Raw genomic sequence first — 16,506 nt, 5'->3', positions numbered from 1 at the left:
CTTATGTAGTTGATGTAAAATGGCCCATTTCGTTGTATTCCATGCATGTGGTGTTTCCTCACCAGAAAACAGTGAATACATAAACACAAATTGGATGAAGACAATGCCTAGAAAGCATGAGAGTATCGAAAGTCTTTCAATTTCCTTACGATTGCTCTACTGATCGGCTAAAAGCACCATTATAATTAATACGCCTTAGTTTTGCGTGACAATTTGAGTTTTCAGTGTTTATCCCATACCTAGAATAGCTTGATATCACAACAATGTAGGGCATGATCTCAGGTTCTCATACTAATGCTAGTTTCTGTTCTCACAGAATGAATGGGGTACTGGGCCAGATTTTGAAATCTAGAGGAGATGCTGAATAAAAATAAATAGAATTTGCACATCATTGCTTTTGTATGCACTTTACTTTGACATAGAGCCTCTCAACTGGTAAAGAACTTACTTCGTTATACCGTATGCATGCATTTATTATCAGTAGCCTACCACACTAGGCTACCTTAAAGAATATTGTATTGTTATGTTGATTGCTTTATTGATATCTGAACAAATGCGTACACTTAAAGAAAACAAACTTAATAATATACATCTCCCAAATAGACTATGTACAATTGAACCATACATATTTAAATTATTCAAGAATTGTCCAAAGGTTCAAATATATATATAAACAGATACAGATACAGATACAGATACAAATACAGATAGATAGATAAGGCAGAGCAAAACAGATGTGTAGTGATGACATTTGGCTGGTTGAAGCTTTCATTCATCAGAGGATCCTCATTTGGATTTACTTGTAGTCACAAAACCAGGATCTTGGTGTCACCAGTTCCCAGAAGCTAGTCTGTGTAAAGAGACATTTGTCAATAACAGGCATGACACCCTCCAATCACAAGTTATCTCTAAAATCATAAAGGTTTTTCTAGTCAAGGTGTCTTCTGGTGGTGTTGTTTCATTTTGTTAAAATGGATGCTATTTATAGGTGACTATGGCAAGCACATTTGGTCGCCTTGCAAATGTTTCATTGACGTGGGTGATTTTTTTTTCCTTTTTTCAGCGCAAAGCACTGTAAGGACATCTTAGGCCATCTGTCAATTCATCCTAAGGACTTTACAACTGGGGCATCTGTGCTTATGTATAGAGTAGAAATGTAATCTTACTTAAGAGTCTATGCAGTGTGCACATGTTAAAGGTTCAACTTTTAAGAAGATGATATCGTGTTTGTGTATGTGTGTGTGTGCCTTGGGCTGCACATGTTTGTGTCTACATGCAACACAGCTACAACTGTATACTGATACCGCAAAGTGCTTAAGTCTGTATTTCTTTCCTTCCGTGTTATTTTATGCACTTGATGTCTGTTATGCTTGCACTGTGCGTGGAGGTGCTGTTGTGAGGGGGAGAGAGCCTACCCCAGTTCGGGGACAGTGGATTTGGGCATACCACTCCATGCAGTACAAGCACACGTGAATCCCTTGGCCAAACATAAGACTCATCCACATAATGATGTTCCAGACGTGACTCTTGCGTTTGTCATTAATGGCCAAACTGAATAGCCCTGAAAAAAATCACACAAGGCACGTGAAGACCCACATTTGCCAGCAGATGTGTACTGGGAAAGAAATTTGGCCTTGGTCTGGTCTGCTCGCACTGGCCGTAGGGCCAGTAATGATGCAGATCGGGCTAGTTAAAAACGTAATTCACACTGATGCAGTAGCCCACCGGGATTGGTCTCTCTATGCCCGATGACCTGTTCACTAGACTACTGCTTTCCAGCATGTAAACATTTCAGTCATATATACAATGAATCGTTTCTGTGTGGATATCATGCGTATAGCCCTTACCTCCAATAAATGCGAATGTGAAGAACATGACGGGGTAAAAGAAGCCGAAACACATGGTCAGGGCGTACTCGTGCACCACTGCAGAGATCGCAAACACACTCATCGTGGCTGCACAACGGAACTTTCGCTTGGACAGCTGGGGGATAAGAAAGGGATTCAAAGGCCAAAGTATTGCAGGGCTTAGAGAACAGAGAAACTAAGTGAACCGAGTAAGGCTCTGTAGAAGTGTAATTTTAGAATAGATCAGTGTGTGTGTGAGCGTGAGTGTGTGTGTGTGTGTGTGTGTGTGTGTGTGTGTGTGTGTGTGTGTGTGTGTGTGTGTGAGAGTGTGTGTGTGTGTGTGTGTGTGTGTATGTGTGTGAGTGTGTGTCAGCAGATCGAGATAAGATACTCACCACGAGGATGTCTCTGTAGCTGTAATAGTAGAGCCAGTCATGCACCACTATGTTCCAGGTGCGATAGTAGTTCGCGAAAGAGGTTGAGTTCCACCAGTCCTAAAAATAGATGGCAGACTTCCCTGTTTCTCACCATTTCATACTTTTATCTTATCACAAGAGGAAATGTAAAAGGCCAATGTATTTGTTTCCCCATATCTGTTAGGAGAAACTAGCCATTGTTGTTGCACATCACCTAAGTACAGACAAAGCCATATCATCTGACATGAGAGAAAAATGTGTGTGAAAAACAAAAAGTACCTTATAGAACATTCGGTCAGCAAATCGCAGCAACTCTGCAAAGGTATTGAGCCAGCAGTGCAGGAAAGCATAGAACCCGAGCAGCATCATCAACATGCCTGTGGCAGAGGTGACAATGACTGTCATGGCAACACCACAATAAGGTGTGTGAAGCTGTACCACTGTGTTTTTGGCAAGCTTCTAAAACCTTGTGTTTGTGTTGAGTAAGCCCACTCCCCTCTACATGTGCAGTGCCGGCAGGAGATATATATCAGGCATATAACACCATAGTACATCATAATAACACTTTCAACTTTGCTGATATATGAACTCAGATGGATATCTTGTGTATTGGGGGCGTACGATACTTTGTCTGGGCCATGTTGTATACAGTCTTTAAAAAGATCGAATAACAGGGCATTTTAGGTCACACTCAAAACACGAGGACAGGCGAGCATGAGGGTTGTCACTATGGACACTATCACCCTCCAGATCACTTCAAGGGAATGTAAACATAACCTAGTGCTCAGAGGGTTATAAACAACATGGCATAAACCCTCTTTGACCTTTTTGTGTTGTGTAATGGTGCACGTAGTTCTGTTTCACTCGGGCTGTGCAGGGTAAAGATAAATGCCTCCTGTTGTATACACCAGGCTACCAGGAAAAAGATCACAGTTTGACAAATCTGTTGCGCTGCCTACAGATTGATATAAGCTGAGGGTGTGCTCAGGGACTGAATGGTGATTGGGAGCCTGACATTAAGGGGTAGTTGCATCAGGTGTATATGCACTGCAGGAGGGATACAGTAGGTACAATACCTGGCAATGTGGCATGAAACACGCCAAGCACTAATGTCTTAGTGTTGAAGGGCCTGTTGCTCTCATTCGTAAACACAGGGATGCACAGTCGCACAAGGATAAAATTCAAGTAGAAAATACTGCCCATAATCTAAAGAGAGAGAGAGAGAGAGAGAGAGAGAGAGTAATGGTTTGTGTCATTTAGTGGGTATACTCATGTTGTGACACAATGTGCTGCTGCACAGAGTCAAGCTGATGGAAATATTCTGTCATAGTTTACATCTAATACTTTATGCACTGTAGCAAGTAGATGTCACATTCAATCTTATCTTTATCACGTCAGTTGGCAATAGTCTGTTGGTACATTTGCTAAGAAGCCTGTGGCCTCAGGTTGTGTGCAGGTCTTCAGAGTAACTCCATCCACAGCTGCAGTACCCCACTTACACCACTGGAGGGCATGTGGTTACACTTTGAAAACTAAGTTTCCTGTAGTGACAGCTCATTTCTGTTTTCCACATTATTTGCTGCAGCTATTTCCAGAAAGGTCGCAGGTAAAACTATGAAAGTTTCAACAACACAATTACAGAGAAAAGCCTCACTGTTAATTTACTTCAACATTGCCGCGGCAAACATGATTTCAAAGCAAATTACCTTCATCAAATTTAATCCAATGTAGTTCCACCTAATGTAGGGGTTTCTGGAATAAGAAAACAGTGACTTAATACTTTGTGTGATTCTTTGTGTCATTATACACGTATTTGTATTCTATGGGCGTGCTAAATAGGTCACTGTCAATGATTAACTATAACATCTAATGGCATTTGAGAAAACTGTGATTATAGACATCTGTGGGAAGCTCACCTGGGGTAAGACTCCCTGTAGATTAGAGTTGGAGCAAACAGGAAGTAGAGGTAACTGGAAAGTGTGGGTATTTTTGGAGGACATCCTTAAAAAAAAAAAAAGACAATAAAATCAGAGATGTGAATGCTTTTGATGTATGGGTTGATTGGAATGTAATTTTATTGGTATATAAATTATTTTCTATTTAGGATGACGCTTTGAAACAACCGCCAGTGATGTTACCTCACCCGATGTGACAGCTTTACATTTAAATAATGCATCTGTCTTGGAGGCATGTTATCGGTGGAGCAGCATTACCTTCGTTAGGCTTGTTCTGGATGACAGACGGAACCGTCTCCCGGATGAAAGAGTAGCTCTTCATAAGGAATCTGATCTGCGGGGGAACCGGGAGAGATTCACTTTGTCAGCGGCATGCATTACTGCAAAGACACACCAGCTACCTGCTTTGGGGTCAAACAGAGAGCTCTCTTTGATCTGACTGTTACAGATTAAGCAAGGGCAAAGATGAAACAGGAAGTGAAAAGCTTGTGCGTACCTGCAGATGCAATCTAGTCTAAAATCTACAAGGAAACTCATGTCCATGAAATTGCCTTTGAAAAGGGTGTCCAAGCAATTGATGGTTGCATTTAATGTACATGTTTTTCATTGCCTCATCCACTTCTTGTCCTTTTCAAACCCTTGCAGCTCTCAAATGGGAAAATGCTCTATCTGTGGTTCATTCCCCTTATCTCTCCCATAACATCACATTACAACAGAGATATTTCTGCTGCAATCAAGCTTCCCACTGCTATCTAGGGTCTGTTTACAGAAGGGAACACGGTGTGATTCCAGCAGAGAAGCTGGACTCTGGAGACTTTGGATGCGACTCTGACCAAGTATCACCATAAAGCACAAACCCTTCATGGGAATTTGAGAGGATGTATAAAGTATATTTGTGCATGGTTTCAGGAATAATTCAGGGGTTGGCAATGACATCCAACAGAATGAGGAGAAACTAAGGCAGTCTGTTTCTTAAATGATGGGCCCCTTAATTCACATTAATAGGTATTGCATGATTTCTGGGGAAATTGAGATCAATATAAAAATCTAAAGCAATCTTAAGGACGTTGTGTTTCCTAGTCTATACCTGTGGGACAAATCACCACAGGATTCGCACCTTTATGGGTTCCCGAAGGAACGTTGAACTAGCACGGGCTGGGCAATTTCACAAGACTGGAAGCACAGGCTTCTTACTTTCTTAGGAGCAGCATGTAATTTGATATGGACTCATTCGTTACTCATTGACTACACTGTGGATTTATTGGTTTGCTAATGACTTTGTACCAAGTTTCATATTTCAACCTGATTCACTGACCATGAACTGTATAACATACACACACACACACACACACACACACACACACACACACACACACACACACACACACACACACACACACAAAACACATAAGTGAACGCTCACACTCACACGCACTCACAGTTTAGATGAGAATATTGTTTCTACCTGCTCAAGGGCGATGATAAATCTGGAGGCTGGAGGGAGCTGGTGGTGTAAGATCACATAGATGGGGAAGGCAAGCAACACTGCAACCTCCACCACTCCCAGCAGCAGCCCTGCTGCGACGGACACCAGCGTCTTCCATCCACTGCTGTGGTACAGTTCTCCCCACACAGACAGGGCAAAGTACGGCCCCAGCAGCGTGTAGCTGAACATTAAGAGCCAGGAAGATGCCACAACTGACAGCTTCCCAAAAGCGTAGAAGAAGAGGTCAAACTCAAGCCGCAGTCTAGTGAAAATAAACATTTACTACAGAGGTTAATATTATTCATCCGTACTGTATATAGATGAAATCAATATAAGCAGTGAGTGTAAGGATGCAATGTAAAATGTTTTTTCAAGAGATAAAATGGTTGCATGAGATGATTATTTATATTTAGATAAATGGTCTATCTATATCTATAAACTAAATCCGGATCACAAATCAGATGGCCCTCTTATTCCCTCATGTACATTTAAAGCATCCAAAACTGTTTCTCTTACTCTTTTCACAGTGCGTTCAACTTCTTCTGTCTTTTTCAGAACTTTACAAGCTCTCAAATGAAAGGTCAAAATAATTTAAATAGTTTCTTTTAAACACCCAACCCTAGAGATCCGTTCTCTTCATGACTGACAGAACCTATTACGGTACGAGTTCCTCAGAAGGCAAATCTGCGTGATTCAAATCGACAAGCGGAGAGTTAGGCACAGCCTGCAGATACAGGTGTACTGAATGATAAGACACAGGTCAATTCAGCAGTCACTCAACTTGTTCCCCAGGTGCACACACACAGACACATGCACAGTCTTCTTTACCTGCCCTGGTCGATGAAGTCCACTGCGATGGTGCTAAATATGAAGAGGAAGAGGGCAGCGATGAACATGTGGTATATGGTCCTGATGTGGCTGATCTCGAAGAGCTCACTGAAAAGGAAGAGCCGAGTGAGGAGGTGGAAGAATGAGAAAAAGAAACTGAATAACTTTTCTTCTAACATTTGTGTTTACTTGTTTGACGCTACTGAGCACTTACTCTAGTAAGGACTGCCTGGCGATGAAGACTTTCCCATCCTCTGGCTTGTGTGTTCTGCAGTGGACATGAGGCAACTTTACTTTACAGCAACCACAACATCATCATCGTTCAGTCTGATGGTCTGAGTTACAGTCATCTAATGAGCGTCGTTTAGCACTGGCGTCTGTGCAAGTACGGCAAGCCAGACTATTCTCATTCGTAGTTCCACATTGGTGGAACGAGCTGCCTAGCACTACCAGAACAGGGGCGTCCCTCTCTACCTTTAAGAAGCTCTTGAAGACCCAACTCTTCAGAGAGCACCTCCCTTCCTAACTTGCACTTCTACTGGTACTTAACTTGCACTTACAGCAGTTACATTCCTGCCCTTTTTTCAATTTCTTATGTAAAATAGTATTTATTGTTACACTAGGTCTCTATTGCTCGTAGCTTAACTGTTCTCTCCCTTGTACTTCGCTTTGGACAAAAGCGTCTGCTAAATGACTAAATGTAAATGTAAATCTACCAACAGCCAGGCTGTCACACACTCTGTCCTCACCGGGCGGCGGTCTTGGGCCCATCCACAGTTGAGTTGGCATGTTGGGAGAAGGACTCCACTGACTCTGTTATGGCCTTGTCCAGCAGGCCGCTGAGTTGATCCTGAACCTCCTCAAGAACACCAGCTTTCACTCGCTACGGATGAACATGGCAACAATGTCAACATACTTTTAACATGAGGAACAGTCAGCCACACAACTGTGCCAGTAACATGTATAAAGGACCAAGATGGTCAAGCTGGTGACAGAGCTGCTTTGGAGGGTTTTCCTCTACTTTAATCTGGCAAAAATCAATCGGGGATTAATGGGGCGGTAAACACATCCCAAGGCGGGCACTACCCGGATAGCGGCAGCCTGAGGAGCGGACAGGGCCTTGATCCGGTGGATCCGCTCAGGATCAGGGCTGAACCCACTGCGCAGGCAGACGCTGTGTGGGAATTCTCACTGTAAGCGGAAAAGATGAGCTTTCATACCTCCACATGCTTCCTCCAGAGTCTTAGATCATCCTCCTGGAGCTTGGCGGGTTTCACCTCTGAGCAAAGGAAAACAGTGATTAGAGTATGACACTGTTTGCCACAGTATTATTGTGTGGGGTAAAAATTCAAAATATACTTTTACATAAGCACTGAACACAAGCAATCTTTATTCAACAGAGGGATTTTCTTTGTAATTTACTGTTAACATTTTTTAGGTTACGGTAGACCCAACTCACAGAATTGATGAAGGAGCAAAGGAAAGAAAAGGGGCATATTTTGTTTGATTGGTTGTTCAAAGCTGACAGTGGGTATGAGCTGTTTGATGAGTAATCATGAGTAAATTATATACAAATTTAATTATAAAATTGTTTTGACATGACAACATAGAGCTCATGCCATCCTAATTTGAAAAGGTGTTGACAGTTCCAATTCGTGTCATAAATCGAATTAATCAATTTCCCATTTGGTGACATTTTATGACTAGATAAAATATATGGAAACATAATTATCATAGGGAATGAAATTACATTCTATAACTGTGAGAGCAGGGTCATCACAAGACCATTGCCCCAGTATACGTGACATACTGGCAGGCGGGTCTTCAGACATTTTCAGGGGGGGGGAAAGGATTGTGTTGATGGTGTAAAACACAGAAAGTCAGGCAGACTGACCAGGTGTTGATAATCCGTTTTCTGTCGGGTGGTCTTTCTGGGATGCTGAGGTGTCACGATGCCTCACATTGTTGCTTGTGTCAGTGGTTGCCATGGCAAGTGCCACGTCCCTGGAGGAGTCCACTGAAGGTCAGGTAATGAAGGATGTATGGCCTCTGCAGAATCCAGACACAGAAATTCACTGCAGTTGTCCAAACATGAAATGCTATTTCTGAAAGCAGACCCTCCCTTACACAATCCCCCTGGGAGATGGACGTCTCTCTTCTGTCCTGCACATGGACACACAGTCTTGCCTCACTTTCACTGTTTCAATCTTAGAGGGAACGTGCTGAACTATTCAGTTGTTCCGCATCAACACACATCGCCTTAGAGCTACAGTGTTGCTCTATCAGCTGTGTCTTTGCAGAGTGCAAAACCCATCTGGCAGCACCCAGGTAGAAGAGACCTGCTGCACGATACTTCAGTATGCTTCATTTCAATTCAACTCACTTCATTTCACTTCACTGCATTTCTAATTACCACAAAGAATTATGAAAGAAACTACCTAACCTTGCTGGTTTACACAAATATTATGAATGTGTTCAAAACTAAAAGCAAAAATAAAAGCATCAGTAATGACTCCAATGACTGTGAAAGCCACATGTTTATTTAGGAAGACAGCAGTGGGGGGGGGGGGGGGGGGTGTTTCAACAGGTTTCTAACTCCTCATTCAAGTACTGGGACCGGCCAACTGAATGTATATGATTTAGAATGAACTCTAGTTAACTGTAGTGCTTTTGTCGGTCATCAGTACCACCCCCAGTCACACATACATTTGTAAACAATGATAAGACCTGGCTAGCCCCGCCGTCTCTTCTCCCCCCGAGATAAAGTATAGATGAGAGAGAGGGGACTGTGAAGGGCTGATATGCATGGAAAGATAGAGAGGCGTCACTGACCGACAGTGACCTGGGGACCAGTGATTAGTGGGCTGGTTCCAAGTATTACAGTTTTTACAGAGGATTTGCTGATTAGAACTTCTGAACACAAATTCTCCTGACTGAAATTCAATTCTATTCTATTTTATTTTAATTATAAAATAATAAGAACAAAGAATTTGGATATGATAATCTGTTGTAGATGTTTGTCCAGTAATGCAAGCCTGTATTAAGTACCTTCGGGTGGGCCTTTTGGACAGTGTTGCTGCCTGCTTAATGCCATCTTTGTTTAATTTCCTTATTGGTCCTTTTATGAAGGGTTAGGCCTTGTGTGCATGGGAGATGCTGATGATCTGTAAGAGCAGGGTGGTATCAGCTTGCTCAACTAATATTATGTTCCAGATACTAGGCTGTGTTTAAGCTGAGTACTTTTGTGTGCCTAGTTCAAGTACTGTTAGTTCTAGGGCAATGTTCGGTCACACTTTATGTGGATGGTCACCTACAGACTATCTACAGACTCTCAGATTATAAACAAACTACCTGTTGAAACTGTTAACTAGAATGTATGGTTAAGATAGGATTGAGGTTAGGGGCTGGGTTTGGTTAAGATGATGTTAAGTGAACAATTAGAAGGACTGAACTTGAATTTTAACAAACCATCTGTAAAGTCTCTGTAGGCGGACTATCCAAGTTAGGTGTTACCCAATGTTCTGGTATTTGTTTAATGTGTAATAGAGCAAATGTTTAAGTGGACATCGCAGATTGCTGGAAGAGATGCATGTGAACTCCCTATAAACAAATGCCTAACGCATAGATCCCCAAGCGTGTATGATCATAAACCTGCAACTTAATGCATTTCTTAATTTGTTTTTGTGTAATTTAACCAAATGTTCCACAACAGCAGTGTGAATGCTTGGTTGGATGACCTCAATATAAAGGATAAGAGAAGAGACTCTTATCGCCTCTCTGCCTCGCTCTATCTATCTGACTCTTAATCTCTTCCCCGTGATGGAACCACAGCATTTGAACATTCCCTGCATGGCACCATGGAGGGTCTTTGATGCCCTATAGAGCTCGTGTTAGCTTTTTCCGGAAGGAGAATTGGCAATCAATGCACTGAGGGTCACTGAGGTTCAGTGAGACCCACCTTGCCATCTGACTCCCAGTAACACTGAGTGACTCCAGTCTGTGCAGACCAGCACAGATTTGACTTTTGACCTTTGACCTAGAGTAGCTCATAGCATGTATCACTGTTACAAGCTAAAAGTCTGTGCTATTAATCCATTTTTTGTTATATCGAGAATGGGGTAAAAACTTACAACATTTGGTCAGTTGATAAAGGAGTCTGTGTGTAGTCATTTATGTTATACTCCCGTCTTGATAGCAAAATCTATTCGGTTTCTTCCTTTGTATCGTAGCAGAGAGCCAAAGGGAAATAAAGCATGCCTGGTGCAGGATGTAAATATGCCAGCAAAGTTTGAACCTCATAACTTAATGGAAATGAGGACGAGTTCCTAGATTCCACATTCCATGACCAGTTAATGCTTTGTTCATAAGAGCTGGATTAAATTTTACATCACAATGGTCTCACATTACTCAGCAGTATAAGTAACAGCTATTTCAGATGACACTTTGAAAGCAGCCTGTCACAAAGCACACTGTAATACCTAGAGAGGGGATTGGTAACCCAGATTAGAATGCAGGTTTAGGATTACAGTGCTGCTTTGAATATAGTATCGCAGAATCACTCACAATTATTTTGCGATAAAACCCAAACAATGCACAGCGTTCTCCCTGAGTCTACAGCATGTGATGATTGTATCACGCGTTACGCATCACGCAGAAATAATATGTGGTTAAATATGAGTAGCATAACAGAGTACTATTCCTAGAGTTCAGATCAGTGCAACGTATTAACACAATATTTTATGACCTCTGTAAATGTTCACACACCACCACGCCCAAGGGAGGATTTGAAACACAAGCATAACTCATGTGGACACAAGGGAAGAAAGATCCCAAACACCAAAAACAATATGGACTTACATTTGTTTCTAAGATGCTTTGTTCTCCTGCCTGAATCTGTTGAGGGATGCTCTGTCAGACCTCTCCAGTGGCGCTTTCTACATCAATCTTAAAAAGGAACGGATGAAGCATTGCTTGTGATACTCACTTTCTTAAAAACTGTTTGAGGTCAACAACACAAAACAAAATGTTTTAGGTGTTGGCATCTTGGCCATAGACAGACGATGTTGGTATGTGATAAATAATTCCAAATCTATACTGATTGTTCCAAAAAGGTGTACTACAAATATCAGTTTTGTTTGTGACACAGTATAGCTACTCCAATGACCTTTTTTGATCTCTGTCATAATGCCTCTGAGCTTTCTATGTGTAATATTTCATAGTTGTACTCACAGTGTTTTCTGATGAATCGACAGTTACTCAGGATTGTCTGCTGGGGTGACTGACAGGTTCCAGACACATGTAGAGTTGAGGCTTTATGGGGCTTCACCAGCCAAGTGTAGGTTGGTGAACTGTGTCCCCTCCGTACCTGTGTGTGTGTGGGTGTGTGTGTGTGTGTGTGTGTGTGTGTATGTGTGTGTATATGTGTGTCTGTGATCTTTGCCCTGTTGCAGGCTCCTGGCTGCAGTGTGACTTTATGATTGTAACACAGCAGTGAGGTAATTGTAAGGTCATGTTCCAGTCCCCTTTGCCCGATACCCCCCCCCCCCCCCCACACACACACACACACACAAAATCAATCAGCTGGGACCACGCAACTCCTCCTCACTCTTAGAATTTATCTGCGTTCTCCACTAAATAATTGCTTGCTGGATTATCTATTGTTGTTTGATTGATTTAATCTCACTGATAAAAATGTGGATACGTTTCATAAATTAATACGCTGAGGCGATGTGACGTAGGCAGTCAGCCTCTGTTGTGAGAAACCAGTGGTAAATATGCTGTAGTACTTGGTGTCATTGACCTTGTCTGTTTTGGTGGCTGGGTAAATGACAGCCTTGTTTGTTTCTCTTTCCATAGGATACATTTGCCTCAGCTGTATTGCACCCATAGCCTACAGTGTTTATTTTTTTGTCTTGGAAACCATGAAATGAAATAACACATCAAAGTGCATCTGAAGTCATGTGATTAAGGCTCCATTTTACGATGATGGAAGATAAAGAGGATTAAAGCCCCAAGACGACGAAGAAGATTTGACATCAAACTCCCAGGAGACTTTTCTTAGCACAGCATCTTTATTGAAATTTGTTTCTTTTAGATAACGTGATTTCTCATCAGCTACAGAGGCATGTTGTACACAGCATGCACTATTCACACACAATAAACAAACAATCAAACAAACAAACAAACCAACAATCAACCAAACAATGACATGTCCACCGTCCCATGAAAACATAGTTGTTTACTATACTGTAGTCGCCATTCAATTACTTCGATTTGAAGATTTTTGAGTTAATATATGCACCTATGAATTAGCAGAATGCATACAGTACCAGAAGCGCAACTTTTGCCATGTTACACTGTGTCTGAGGCATATGAAGGTCATGAAGAGATATAAAACTGGACTATTGCCATTTCGACTTTACACACTTGCTGGCCCCTATATCGATAGTATTGGTCAAAGAGTAGCAGAAATAGCCGATAGTTAGCTCATTTACACTGGAGGGGTTCAAAAGGGAACTTGACTGTATGTAGCTATGTTTTAATGTATGCTGTTTAAAAACAAGCTTTCCCTCTAAGACATTCAAACTGACATTTATTTATTTCAACTCATACTGTGAAATGCTCTCACTTTACAGGTAACACATTTGACAGCCAAATGGAATTGATCTATATAGAGTGAGTTCAATGACATACACGTAGATCTGCCTCACATTCTCCTGAACACTGTGCCTCTTCTGACGACTCTAGCATTGTGTCACGTGTAGGCTACAGTACATGAGTACAGTCCCCCACAGGCAGACGAGTCTAGTCGAGTATCTTTAGTGCAACGCAAGGGGTCTACTGAGGTACCTGTAGAGGTGGAGAAATCCCAGATTCAAAGAGTAAAACAATCTGCCATGTTTTTGCCCCATACATACACTGTCTACTTCCACCCATGGTTGTGCCGATTAGCAAACTTGGATGGTTGACTTAAAAAATAACCTGTAGCACATGTCTACTTCCTGATGTCCACTTCCTGACATGTAGCAAGAAGCTAAGGGTGGGAGGAGCAAACGAGCATCTGTAGCTGCAAACTGCTGGGTTTTCCCCTCCAGGTCTCTCCCGTACCCACAGACAGAACCCCTCCCCTCAGCCCTCACAGCCTACCTGGGCCCCTCTCTCCTGACTGGTTGATCAGGAGTGCAGCGCAGAGGAACGCAGTCAGGAAGTGGCAAGAGCTGAGAAGAGCTTTTATGTGTGTGTCTGTCTGAGAGTCTGTACAGTTTCTATGGAGCCTGGACAGGTAGGGCAGACTCTCAGATCTGAGATCACAGACTGGCTACACTGGTCGATGTAGCCATAGCTCAGCTCTGAAGGAGCTGCCAGGCTGTGCTGTCAGATGCTGCAGTGCTCCTGTCTCTATGTGCAGGACAGTCTGCTCTTGGTATTTGCCCTTCATTCAGACACGGCCTAAATGGAAATTTACAAGGAAAGTGACGGGCTTTGGAAGTGTAAAAGATAGGAAATTGGTTTTGAATGGTAGTTAGCTTTAGGTCGGACAGTCACCTCTCTCTCTCTCTCTCTCTCTCTCTCTCTCTCTCTCTCTCTCTCTCTCTCTCTCTCAGACTGTCTCTAACATACCCTTGTTCTTTTCTTCACTCTACATTCTACACTTTCATACTCTTGTTCCTTCCTGGCCTCTCTTCTATAGTTGAATTTTTAGAGATATTTAAGTATTCAGTATAATAAACAATCTGTAAATACAATGCTTAAAACACTCAAGGTAGCAAGCAAACACATAGGTCAATAAATAGATAAATAAATAAATAGATAGATAGATAGATAAATAAATAAATCATCTCAAAAAATATTTAAAATAAAAACATTCATTACATTTCATGACAACTCATTACTGCAATAAATAAAAAAAAACAGTAGTCAAATAAATATCCAACATAATCAATTGCTTTAAATGAATTAACTTATTGTGGTGGACTGTATAAAAATAGTACCTACTCTAGTACTCCAGCCTCACCCCTATGCATTTTTGCACTATTCTGTGGGAATACATCTATCATGTACAGCCAGTGGAGAAATCACTACAGACACAATGACAAGAGACAGTGGGAACGACACACAAAAATGTCTTAACCATGTGGAGGGTGATACAGATTGGAAAATCTTCAAAGTCTACACGTAAATATGCTTTGTTTTAAAAACAACACACTTGGATGATAATGCCTGCTCGTTTCCCCCTCGAGGAGCAGTTGCCTTCCTTGGGGCAGCTTCCATACTTCAGGTTAATGCGGCTGTGGAAACTGTGCATTTCTCTGCTATGCCCCTCAGCATATACGTTATACACGTTATATTCACTGGGGTTTGGGTGGAGGCCCTCTGGGTATATGTGCCAGCAGCCTTCATTAATCTTAAACAGCTCCTGTTGCTGAGTTGTGTCTTTCTTTTACCACAGGGAGGAAGGCAGGAGGGGCCTTGTGCCAGCGTGAGATATTGTCAAGGGGCTGCATAATATACACATAGGATTGATTTGCTCTGGTGTAGAAAAAACAAATGAAATGAAAAGGATATTTTTTTTGATTGCTGTTTTTTTGTCGTTGATGTTCTTTAAGGCTCGGCCATGTGTGTGTGTGTCGGTATGGGTAACAGACATCGGCACTTGCGCCTGGTTCAAGGAGCAGGGCTTGAGAGTGTGTGTTCACATGGTCCCGGCTGGATGCCTCGGTGCATTTAGAGGCGCCCCTCCACTAAAAACTGCTCCCTTTAGAACCAGCCTACCTGTGCCTACCCTGGATCTGACTGAGGGTGGGTGTCCAAGTTTACAGAATGAAAAAAGGGGGAAAAAAACACAGGTTTATCCAGAGCTACAGTACACAGTATGTCAAGGTGCACTTCCCACACACTCAGTCAAACAGCACACCCTAGTGGCCAAAAGAAACACTGCATGCTCTCCATGAGCCCCCACGGTCAGTCTTATGATTTACTCCAGCCGGAAATATGGGAGTTTAGAGCATTAGAGAGCCTGCCAATGCTAAGCATTAAGCCACAGTGTCTGCCACAGTTAAGCTCTCTCTACATGTATTCTATGTACATCATAAAACTACAAAGTATTGAAATTAGGGAGTATAGAGGTTCAGAGTTTGGCGAGCAGAAGGGAGATCTAGAGACTAGGAAGAGATAGGAGGATTCTGGACCAAGAGGGGTTCTATTTGGGGAGGGTCGGATGGGGGGGAGTAGTTATGAGAAACTGATAGGCAGCATGCTGATGAACACAGGAGACCCTGGAAGAGCTGGTCATCTAGGGAGAGAAAGAAAAAGAGAGAGAGAGAGAAAGAGAGAGAGTTAATTTGCTGTAACACAACATCTGCAACAGCTGCATGAACTTGCGTGTCTAAGCCTCGTTCTCTGTTAATCTACTTGGGGAGACATCCTGTTTCAACTCAGTGAGTCTCTGCAACAGCCCTCTAACCCACCCTCGAAAAACAGTGTCGGTCGACATTTGTCAGATTGTTTTACAAGCGCGAGAGAAGATGACTTCTCGTTCCTCATCTAGCCTGGCAGGTGCAGGTGTTCCCTGGTGATATTCAGACCAGAGACAAACGGCCCTGTCTAAAAATCATGTGCCAGCCCGTCACGCCATCTGAACAGCAGCAATAACGTAAGCCGTGAAAGGGATGAGAAAAGAACCGCCTTTCAAACGGTCCTTTCCTTTCTGCAGCACCACTGGTGCAGGTTCATTCTCAGTTCACATGCCCCCTTTGGAGCCAAATACACTGAGCTAGATAATTAGTAGTAATTAGTAGTTCATTAAACACCTCAAGGATGAAAGGCTGTCAATCTCAGTGAGGGCTCGCCCTGGAACATTTTGGAATTGCTGCTGGCATTACCTCCACTATAGCCATTCAGACCACGCACTAGTTTACGTGGATGCTGGCATTACCTCCACTATAGCCATTCAGACCACGCACTAGTTTACGTGG

General features: G+C 42.4%; 2 protein-coding genes across 4 annotated transcripts in view; both read right to left on the bottom strand.

Annotated features, from left to right (window-relative positions):
• Nucleotides 1-391: 391 nt before the first annotated feature.
• Nucleotides 392-11,904, bottom strand: soat2 (sterol O-acyltransferase 2). The gene is made up of 17 exons (XM_012841251.3): nt 11,762-11,904; nt 11,390-11,476; nt 8,427-8,581; nt 7,753-7,811; nt 7,282-7,415; nt 6,747-6,800; nt 6,533-6,640; nt 5,684-5,966; nt 4,477-4,552; nt 4,180-4,264; nt 3,970-4,015; nt 3,340-3,469; nt 2,543-2,640; nt 2,243-2,341; nt 1,848-1,983; nt 1,416-1,561; nt 392-850 (listed from the first exon to the last, which is right to left on the bottom strand). Exons 3-17 carry the CDS (start codon nt 8,518-8,520, stop codon nt 797-799), a joined length of 1,602 nt encoding a protein of 533 aa, XP_012696705.2. The 5' UTR covers nt 8,521-8,581; nt 11,390-11,476; nt 11,762-11,904; the 3' UTR covers nt 392-796.
• Nucleotides 11,905-12,581: 677 nt separating this feature from the next.
• The window catches only part of kif5ab (kinesin family member 5A, b), a 33,287-nt gene continuing 29,362 nt past the window's right edge, over nt 12,582-16,506 (bottom strand). For all 3 annotated transcript variants that reach the window (XM_031567555.1, XM_012841088.2, XM_031567556.1), the window contains exon 29: nt 12,582-15,824. The gene's annotated coding sequence lies outside the window, so the exon portion shown is untranslated. The remainder of the gene's footprint in view (nt 15,825-16,506) is intronic.

The sequence above is a fragment of the Clupea harengus genome, chromosome 5, assembly GCF_900700415.2.
Source record: "Clupea harengus chromosome 5, Ch_v2.0.2, whole genome shotgun sequence".
NCBI classification, from domain to species: Eukaryota; Metazoa; Chordata; class Actinopteri; order Clupeiformes; family Clupeidae; genus Clupea; species Clupea harengus.
Note: the sequence above shows the minus strand (reverse complement) of the source record. Positions and strands in the feature narration are given on the sequence as shown.

Bases quoted from the DNA above. Each gene is read 5' to 3' on its own strand.
- soat2 (XM_012841251.3), bottom strand. From the start codon at position 8,520: ATGGCAACCACTGACACAAGCAACAATGTGAGGCATCGTGACACCTCA. The intron at 3,470-3,969 runs GTAATTTGCTTT...CTCTCTCTTTAG, and splicing joins TTGGATTAAATTTGATGAAG to ATTATGGGCAGTATTTTCTA. The intron at 851-1,415 runs GTAGGCTCTCTC...CTCTTTACACAG, and splicing joins TCCACTGTCCCCGAACTGGG to ACTAGCTTCTGGGAACTGGT.